The sequence below is a fragment of the Adiantum capillus-veneris genome, chromosome 28, assembly GCF_014529385.1.
Source record: "Adiantum capillus-veneris isolate H3 chromosome 28, ASM1452938v2, whole genome shotgun sequence".
NCBI lineage: Eukaryota > Viridiplantae > Streptophyta > Polypodiopsida > Polypodiales > Pteridaceae > Adiantum > Adiantum capillus-veneris.
Window position 1 is genome coordinate 64,009,558 of NC_140958.1, and position 10,090 is coordinate 64,019,647.

The window sequence follows — 10,090 nt, forward strand, 5'->3', positions numbered from 1 at the left end:
AAACAGAAGCCATAAACTGTCTTAGCAAACTCTGACTGTGAGTACCGACGCATTAGGAACACATATCTAGCACATGTACCAATCGACAGTCACATCACACGACATCACTTGACATCAGGACATCACATGACAAATCACATTCAACATTCATTCGGATCTCAGGCCATGATTTATCAGCAATGCAATTAGCAACCGCATCTAGATCCACTCAAAGCCTCATAGATGCCTAATTGACTAATCCCTATTGCAACCATGTCTATCGAGATCATTCAGACCGAAATACTGCAGTCATTTCATATATCAGTTCCTGCACTTAAACAAGTCAAGAACAAATCAGTTTCATATTTTCCAGAATTCCATTTGATAAAGTCATACAGCAAAATACTATCAGCTCTTAGTACCCCTGAAGCTCAAAGAGACATCAGTGACTCGTAGCATTCAAAAATCGAGGCATCTGTTGACAAAGGAGCGGAGTAACTCCCCTCTTGTGCATACCCACTGCACTCGATATCCGACCAAGCTGAGTTCGAGGTTCCATTTGGAATAGACTATGCTAAACCAAAAAGCTTCAAGGTAAAGATTCACATTCCGAGGAGTATCTGCTAGGTCCTCCTCCTCCATTCGCTTCGCATCCACTGCGGAGTATGTCTTGAATTTAACCAAGAACCGTCACTTCGCTTTACCTTTATTCTTTCTGTGCCAATTTTTGTTCTAGAACGAGTATCTCCTCGTTTTCATCCATTTCGGGTTGCTAATCATCGGGCACATCGCCTTCAAAAGGCTTCAAGAGGCTCACATGAAAACATTGTGAATCCTCCAAGTATTCTGGCAGCTTCAGTCCAAAGGAGACATCATTTATCTTTTTGGAAAATCTAGAAAGGTCCACACTATCTCATGCTAAGCTTTCAAGAAAGCCGCTCCTTCCCCTTTTTTTTTTCCTTTCTCGAAGTATATCTCTACCCCTTCAAGGTGGTAGCAATGCCATAGTGACCCGTAAAAGGCGGACAATGAAATTCGCTTAGAACCTTTTCCCGCGACGGCTGTGTAACACACAATATGGTTTTCTTTATCAAGTAGCCATCCCGAATGGAATAGTCCGCTACTATCTCCCCTTTCTGTATTCAATCGAATACATCAGCAAAATCTGTATCTATGGCATACTAACCGACCATATCCTCGAAGTTTCTATGATGTATCGCAGAAATAGCCAAAACCAACGGCTTTCGGGACAAAGTATTTGCCACCAATTTCTTTTGTCCCTGCACATGGACAATCTGGAAGTAAACAGTGACAAGATGTTTGCCCACTGCATCTACTTTTCCAATAGCTGCTTCTATGGCAAGAAGTAGCGTAAACTCCCATCATCTGTGAAAACCATAAAATCGGCTCCGAGTAGGTAATGTCGCCATTGAATAAGAGCATGGATAGCCGTCAAAAGCTCTTTCTCACATATCTGTACTATCAATTCCGGCCTTGAAAACAATGGACTCTCGTAGGCAATGACATTGGCCTTCTTGTATTAGGACCACATCCAGACTACGACCACAAGTATCACAATATACTTCAAACGACTTCTGCAAATCCGGCAAAGTCAAAAACTGGTCCTGTAGTCAAATTTTGTTTCAATTCCTGAAAGGCAGTCACTTCTGTGGATCCCCACGAGAAAAGGACTCCTTTTAATGTAGACAAATGCAAAGGGGTAAATAACCTCTGCAAACTTTCTGATGAACCGCCGGTAGGAAGAACACAAGCCCAAGAAGCTTTCAACTTCATGGACATTCTCCAAATCGGGCCAATCACGGATAATCTCTATCTTGGCCGGATCCATCTGTACATCTGCTGTTGAGACAATGTGTCCCGAACAGGTGTATCTCTGGCCTCGGCTCACACGGTAAGGTGGCCGGTTTGGCAGTGTAATTCCAAGTATCAGATCAATGTTATGATCCTCAGGATGAGCTGGTGGCAACTCTTGCAAGCCCTCTGAAAAGCAATCGACATGAGTGGAGAAAATCTTGGCGTTCTTTTGTTCAAGTCAAAACATATTCGACCTTTATCCATCGTCCAGTTCTCTCCCAAAAAAAATATGAGTAAAGAAATTGAAGTTCATCAAGTACAATCTCTAAACCCTTCTCGGCCCGGTAGTCAACCACGGCCTTGTTCTTGTGGTACCAAGGGATTTCGAGTAGGACGTCACAATCTCCCAAGGAAATTATGTAGAAATCCTCGTGCCCTAAACACCCCTATCATTGCAAACAAAGTTTACGAATGATCGGTGTAATAGCAACATCCCGTCTGGGTGCCAGTCAAACTACCTCCGCCTGTGGCCTCAGCCTGTCGGGCGTAATTCCAAATCAAGCCGCCAATTCCAAGTGAAAAGAAGTTGGCCTTGGCTCCTTCATCAAAGAAAAAGAGGGCTTCCTGATCCTTCACTTTGCCCTAAAAGCGGCGAAGTTTGTACTTTCATTCATTTGAATCGGTTCAAGCCCCACGCAATGTGGTACCAGTTCTGCTTTTTATCTGCCTTTTCTGCCACGTCCCTCACCTGCTTTGGAACTTTCTGGCCTTTCTTCATCCTGTTCATTCGGTGACTTGTTAGGGCACTTCGTGGAGATACGCCCAGTTTCCCTGCATTCAAAACACTTCCCCTCGTTGATATAGTTGATCCTCTCTCGACGAGAGAGCTGGGATCGTGTATCCTTTTCTTTCGTTTCTGGGGTGCTCTTCTTCTTCCTACTTTGTCTGTTCAGTTCTCAGTGTCATGATCTCATTTGTGGGGTAGGTCAAACTGCCTGAGTGAACGGCAAAACCCCGTTTCGCATGACTCATCAGCTCCTGAATGGAAGCTGACTTTTGTTCTAAGCAGTGATCTCGGATCTCTGTAGGAAGACCCGAGGTGAACTGCTCAATCTGTTCTTTGGACGAGATCTTCTTAAATGAAGAGGCTGGTAGAAAAGAGCTCCAGAATCTCTCGCAATAAGCGTCCACTGTATCCTTCTTGGTCATCCGAAGATTGTTTCAAACAGTTCGTATTTTGCGTTCATGCTCTCGAGTAAGCCAAGAATAGATAAAAAGCCTTTTAAATTTCAGCCATTTAACTGGCGCTGTCTTGTTTAATAGAAGTGTGGACCACCAAGTTCGAGCATTCCCCTTAAAGTAAGAGGCAGAAAGACATACTGGTTCTTCCTTGCGTAAAAGCTGTTGTCATCAGTGTCCGAACTATCTGAAGACGAGTCCTCTGTAGAACTGTCAACCACGGGGCGGATTTAGGCTTCTTTGCCTTTTTCTTGCCCTTTCTAAAGCTTTGCTTTTCGCTTCGCTTTTTGCCTATTCTGTCTTCTTCGCTCGAGTCAGAGGAGCTAGAAGAACTGTTAGAAGAAGAAGAAGAAGAATTGTGTACTCGTTCAAATCGAACACGTTTCTTCTGCTTTCTTGCCGATTCAAATGTAGACTGACGACCCAAATAACCCGAAAAGTCAGTTTCTTTCTTCTGCTTTTTGTCGTGCTTTTTTGCTTTGTTTTGCGCGTCAAAAAGCTGAGCAAATCGTGCATCAACCACCTCTTCTAATTCTTGCCACGTGTACATCCTTGGAGTAGGAGGTTTCTTTAGTGCCAGTTTGAGGAGTTGTTCTGTGGTCTGCCGCGTGCATGCACCTCGTCGAAGGAGGTCTGACTCATAAATTTTGCAAATTTCGGATCCTTCGCAAAATTTAGCATCATCTTTGTTGCATCGCCAAATGATCGTCCACGCTCCATCTCTTCGATCTCCGCCTGAGTAGGCCGAGGCGGGCCGCACTCCTCGCGTGAATCTTCGTTGTGATCTCTTCCCGCATCTCCGGATGCAGAGGAAGTCGACTGATCTCTGTCTGAAGCCATAAGTGCCACGTAAAAAGGATCGGATTTCCCGGTAAAAGAGAAATCGGTCGTGCTCTGATACCACTGTAACCGACTTGGACACTCCAAGTCAAGAAATCTACCCCGATACCACAAGAAATCACTTCAAACAATTCACGGTTCACAATTGATTCGACACTGGCCCGGCGGAGTTCCGTGCCTAGAGATATTAGCCCCAAAGACTGGCGCCCCTTTCGATATTTCTTTTTGTATTAATCTGGAACTCAAAGTACAAACGAGTGGGAGGCTCTCACTCTCAGACTCTACATCCAGATGCTCTAAGGAGTGGAAAGCCTAACCACACTTATAAAGAGATTACAAGGGATGCCAAAAGCAGAGCCCTAAAAGTTGTTCCAAAAGCTGCCCATTAAAAAGCTTTCCAAAATAAAGCAAATTCCTCTCGCAAGTTTTCCTTGCTTAGTAAAATAAAGCAACTTAAAAATAAAGCTCTCATTCTCTTTCTCTTGCATAGAAATAAACCCACACAAAAGCTGCTTTATTTCCCTACGCATCTGCCACGTCAGCTGTCCGCGGTATGCGCTGCAATTTCCGGAAATATCCGTACGCTGCTGCCACGTGTCACTGCAGATTTTCCGGACTGCTGCCACGTCAACCAGCGGCGAGTGTGTGTGTATCTGCTGCCCACTCAAGGTATGCCCAGGGGCCAGCCATGTCATCAGTTTGTGACACCAGGTTGTCTCAGATTTCTTTCTGGTGGTACTCATTTTCTTTTCCCACAATTGAGCGGGAGGGGAACTTCCTATCTTGGGGGGAGTTCTCAGCTTCACCTCTTGAGCTTTCACTTCAGCCCGGATTATGTGGGTCAGCTCGTAGGAAATCACAGGTTATATTCCCTCTGTTAAAGAATAAAGAAATACCGAAAGGGGCGCCGATTTTGGGGCCTACAAGGTGTCGGCGTCTGCTCGGAGCATTCTAGCTTCCGAGCCGTGTGTGTCCTTTAAGTGTTAATTCCCGTCGCAGGTTCCTTTTGCAAAGTACTCTCTCTCTCTGTGTGTCTAAAGTGAAGTAAAGAATTTCGGGTGAAAGCCAACGCCTACCGTCCCATGGGCCGGTTTCAGTATTCCCTTGGGATGTGTTCCAAACAGTTGAAGGTCAATAACAGTTTTCCCTCTCAGTTCCGATAAAGTTCCTTTAGATACAGTTTGCAGTTCATCATTCTATATGATGGTTGGTGCAGTTCTTTGGTCCCTCTCTTCATCACACATATAATTCCCTAGTAGCCTGGGTTGTCCCATTCCTTGGACTTCCTGTAGCAGCTTGGAGATTCATGCATGTGGTATATGACCAGAGGTACAGTTTTCCGACTCTTGCCTCGAGGATGGAGCACTATAGAGTTGAAAAATGATCCGAATACCAGTATTTTATGCCTTTAACGTCAGTTTTGATGCATTCTCTTGGAGCGGTCAACAGCAGTACCTTCTGCAGATGCAAGGGGTTGCTTATATAGCACCCTCAGTAAATTGCCCAAGACTTTGACAAATAAGTAAAATAAATACCTAAAAGCCAAACTAAATAATGGGATCACATTGTGCAGTTCACTTGCGATGCCAAAACTTTAACACCTTGAAGTACTGAAGCATTTGTTGGGCACAAGCATCAACCTGCTGTTGATGTTGCATCTCCATTCTTTCGTACTCAATAGGTGGAGACTGGCCATACTCTTCCGAACCTTCTGAAGGTGGACGATGTCCGTTGAAATCTTCATTATTTTCTCCCAAACTAGAGTGGTCGGATGCCACAGTTTCCTCCTCGCAGGATTCGTCGACTGAATCCATGTGTGTTGCAAGTGAAGGGATCAGATCCTTCGCAAGAGACGAATCGATTGAGCTTTGATACCACAGTAATCGACTTGGTTACTCAAGCCGAGAGCCTAATGCAACACACGTGAGAGAAACGGAAACAACTAAACAAGACAGAGAGAGACGACATGGCACGGTGGAGTTTCGCACCTAGAGAGACTGGCGCCCCTTATTTCTTTATTATTATGCTTCACAGAGTACAATATCCGAGGCTCCTCTTCTCAACAACGCTCCCAAGCTCATATGCGAGAGAGAGGACCTGGCAATTCTTATATAGGCCCTTGGCCTTCCCTAAAGCAGTGTACATGAAAAGCTTCAAGTCTAAAAGCATCTTAGCCCAAAAGCTAGCGCTAGAAGCTGCCAGCTCGATTTGCAGAAATCCATACGGGTGCCACGTCAGCAGCACAAAATGTGGGGATCCGTACAGTGCCACATCAGCATGTCCGCAAAATCCGGGCTGCCTGTACAGTAGTGCATGTCATCAGCTCCACGCAACTTTGGGTTCCTGCATTTATTTTATAATGTTTTAGGCCCCTCGACCAGGTTCCATAAGTTGGGAAGGTTAGGTTTTTAATCCTAGCCCCTTAGGGCCCCTCGACAGAAACCTGCAAGTTGGTAAAACTTCTTCTGCCTCTCACACTAGGGTTTTGACCCCAGGTCATGCCACATCATCACTTGGTGATAAAAAGACTGTTGTATATCCCCTCCATGTATAGAAGGTAGAGAGATGAATCGAGGATTTCTTCATGAGAGGGTTGGAGAATCAATTTGAGAGTCAAGGTATATACACCATCGGATGGTGCACACCCTCAAACCTAACCAACCATCAGACGATGAAGAGAAACATGGTCCATGACACCTAACATGCCTCTAAAGTGAGATCAAGCCTCAAGGCATCCAAGTAGAAGCCCCAACTCTCATAATGTAGTGTGTAAAATCTCTAATGTAGCATAGGCAACCCCTCGAGGCCAAGGAATATAGGAACGCCTCTCTCTAAGTACTACATAAAGAGCACATCAATGTGCAACGATCCGTCCTGCAAAGGTGCTTTAGGGAAACTCCACAGACCTGAAGCATATAACAACTATGCCGCCACATGGGCAAGGACAACAGAAAAGAACTAGGCAAAATGAATGAGAGAAGGCTACTTCACTAAAACTTTGAAACAAGTACTCAAGTTTAAAGACAATAAAACAACAATAAGACATAGCAATTCCTAAATTTCAAGAGAAAATACAAAGGCAAACTAAATGAGAGAAGTTCACATCACTGAAACTTTGAAACAAGTACTCAAGTTTAAAGACAATCATAACACAAATAAGACATCACAAAGACTGAATTCCTACATGTCAAACTTGATACGACAACACAAGCAAAAGACAAACGAGAAAATTCTCAAAGTCTAATATAAGCTAAAGACTAAATTGAGAATCTATACCGTACCAACCTAAAAGAGGCAATACATAACTAAATTAATACAGTGCTGAAAACTCAACAACACCAATATAGAAAAGGCTTGTAGATTTGGTTTACCTCCGCAGCACCGAAAGAGTAGCCATACATTTCACTTATCCAACCTGACGCATAGATATCTCCAGTAATATTTGTTGCCCAGTGTTCTTTATCGCCACGCACCTCTTCAGTCTTTAAGAGCCATAGAGGTGCGAGTGCTCGCAGATCATCCATGTGCATAGCAAGTAAACCACCAACCTTATCACACAACTCAGGATGCTTTGTGTGCAGTTCTGCTAGAATGTTGTCACACCCAATAAGATATCTGCAACCTCCAAAAAATACCAATTTTTGAGTGTCCAGTATTAGATCATTCATTATACTCACTAATTACAGGTCGCTTGTGTATGAGCATGTACATACCCATAGAGTGCAGCCACCGGCTTCCCCTTCTCAACCCCAAGTTCCCAAGGCACTATAGGCTTGCGGATTATCATGTCAGCATCTAAGATGATAACCCATTCTACATCATTGGCTTCAGGACTGTTTTGCAGCCAGTGCAGCACTCCAGCAGGCTTATTAATAGCCGGATACCTTCAGAACAAAACCCCAATCGACCATCACAACAAATTTGTAATCTTACAATTTTGTTACCACTCGACCAAAATATTTCTTCTCCAAGTGCAATTGCCAGAGCAATGAGACCGTAGTAGGAGAAAACAAATAAATCTACAATACAGTTAAACACACGCAACCTTTTACAGATTCAAAGGTGAATATTTATTTCTGAGTATTAGTCTATGCTACAACAAAGAGAAGAGAAAGCGACACCCTCCCTTGGACATTCTTCTCCCGCTGTTAGCTCTCTAAAGACCGTGACAGTATTGGAGGTTGTACAGAAATGGGTCAGGAATCTCTGTGTCTTTCAATGTTGAAAAGGCAAGGAGGTTTTCAGAGTGCTCAAGTTTCCATAGTATGCATGTAAATGCCATATAAGGCCCATGCGGTTGTATGCTTGGCATCGAGCATTCTTGCTTTTGGCTTATTGTACAAAATATAAGGTTCTGTTGCACCTTTCTGAGGGGATTTTTTTGGTCTTGATTTGTTATGTGAAAACCGCTTACAAATCATTTGTGTACTGACCTACAGTCTCCATAAAGATTGTAGCAAGCGTTTAGCATTTTATACAACCTTGATAGGGAGTAGAAGTTTCTTTTTTGTCAAATAAGCAAGGGAATTGGCAAAAAACAGAGCTCATCACCGAGAGAAAACAAAATTGCTATACAATTTCTGATGCAAAAGCCACATACTTTGCACCACATATAATTTTGTACTTGAATAACTAGCTGACATAAAGCAGCCCACTAATATAAGCATACAGAAAGGCAGCTCATTTATATGCATCATGCACATTTGAACTTAATTGGCAGTCAAATGCAATATTAAGGATCCACGATCAACATCCAGAGGCTGCATTTTGTGCAGCTAACTGATGAGCATGAATAACCAAAAAATTGGCCATCTGGACAAGATATATTTTTACCTGCACAACAGATAACTTTTTACCTTATCAAGGTACAGGGACAAACAATTAGCCATGCTGCATAAGGAGAAAATGAAAACCAAAAGTCAAATAAAATCTCTAGCCAGAGAAACAAAGATCAAGTTCACAGCCCTGATAGGGCTGCCATGGGGAAAACATCTTTCAATTGCACCATGATCAGATAATTACACTCTCATTGGCATCATCAATATAAACAATCTATGGAAGTAATGTAAGGATTAAGTGTCGTAGATGCAGCCCCAAGCCATCCTATATGACATTGATTTTTCAATGCGGTTGAGTATGACAAAAAAAAAATAGTGACGCTGAAGTAAGATTCCTTATACTTTGTCCTGCATTTGAAACACAATGTTTTGGTGCTACCTAGGAATTGTTCATCGTTTGAAAATTTGACAAAACTTTCTGGGAACTAAACATGCACCCAAACATGCAATACATTCTACATATTCTGGCAATGATAAAAGAGGAAAGTACCAGTCTCCGGTCTTGGGATGACGACTCATGGACGGTACAACATGCGTGGGTGCAAGATCCATTCCACGGTAGCTTTCAAGTTGATCGCCAGTACAACTTAGGAGGCGCGTGATGGGTCCAGGGTGGCCACTCTTTCTGTAGCTGTTCATCAGGCCAACAGTTTGCCAATCAAAGTAGTTGTTGCATTCCACAGAGAAAAGAGTGTGCATTGTGGGCAGCCGTGCATCTTTGTGTGAGCCATCCGAGCTCTGCCCTTGCTTCAAGTGGCGGCTTTTCCTGCCAGATTGTACCTGACTCACCTGCAGTAAGAGGAGGAGGAGGGCAACTCTCAGGAAGTTCTGCAGGCAAGAGGCTCCTGGGGGAAGTGGGTGCTTGCCCATCTCTTCTTCCTGCTCACATCCAGGTGGCGAATGTCAAATCTGAGGGTGAAATTGTGAGCTCGCGAGAGAATTCACCAGCATTACGTGAAGATGCGATGCTCCAGAGCAGCGCAAGTCACCGCCACGGCAACAACACGCCCCATCATGGGTTTGGGAAATCGGAATTTGGGACCTGGGTGGCCCACGAGTAAGAAAATTAAACGTAGGTAGCTCAAAAGACTGCCCCCACGACATAAAGCGACAAGAAGGAATCAGGATCCATGGTGTGGGTCTCCTCTAGCCTCAACAGGGCAGGAGGGGATCAATGCTGGAGGACAAAAATGAGGGGCGCATCAATCGTGGACCGTCAAAAATGACGACGCGAGGGCAACCCAAATTTACAAATTCGCCCGCATTTTCTATATGACATAATCAAATCCTCTATATTTCAATGAGGCCAAGCGGGCGTAGTGGTTACTGCACAAGGCTTGCAGTGGGGTGGGTTCAAGACATGGGGCACGGCCTGCCCC

General features: G+C 44.0%; 1 protein-coding gene across 3 annotated transcripts in view; it reads right to left on the reverse strand.

The window, feature by feature from the left end:
• The window catches only part of LOC147420570 (peptidyl serine alpha-galactosyltransferase), a 54,206-nt gene extending 44,418 nt beyond the window's left edge, over positions 1 to 9,788 (reverse strand). The window contains exons 1-4 of one of the 3 annotated variants that reach the window (XM_086503861.1): positions 9,501 to 9,781; positions 9,202 to 9,342; positions 7,587 to 7,757; positions 7,245 to 7,488 (exon numbers count right to left, since the gene is read on the reverse strand). In XM_086503861.1, coding sequence (XP_086359987.1) covers positions 7,245 to 7,488; positions 7,587 to 7,757; positions 9,202 to 9,263 — 477 coding nt within the window. In that variant the 5' untranslated portion in view covers positions 9,264 to 9,342; positions 9,501 to 9,781. Of the gene's footprint in view, positions 1 to 7,244; positions 7,489 to 7,586; positions 7,758 to 9,201 lie in introns of all 3 variants that reach the window. The other 2 variants (XM_086503862.1, XM_086503860.1) reach the window with 2 other exon arrangements.
• Between the last annotated feature and the right edge of the window lie 302 nt (positions 9,789 to 10,090).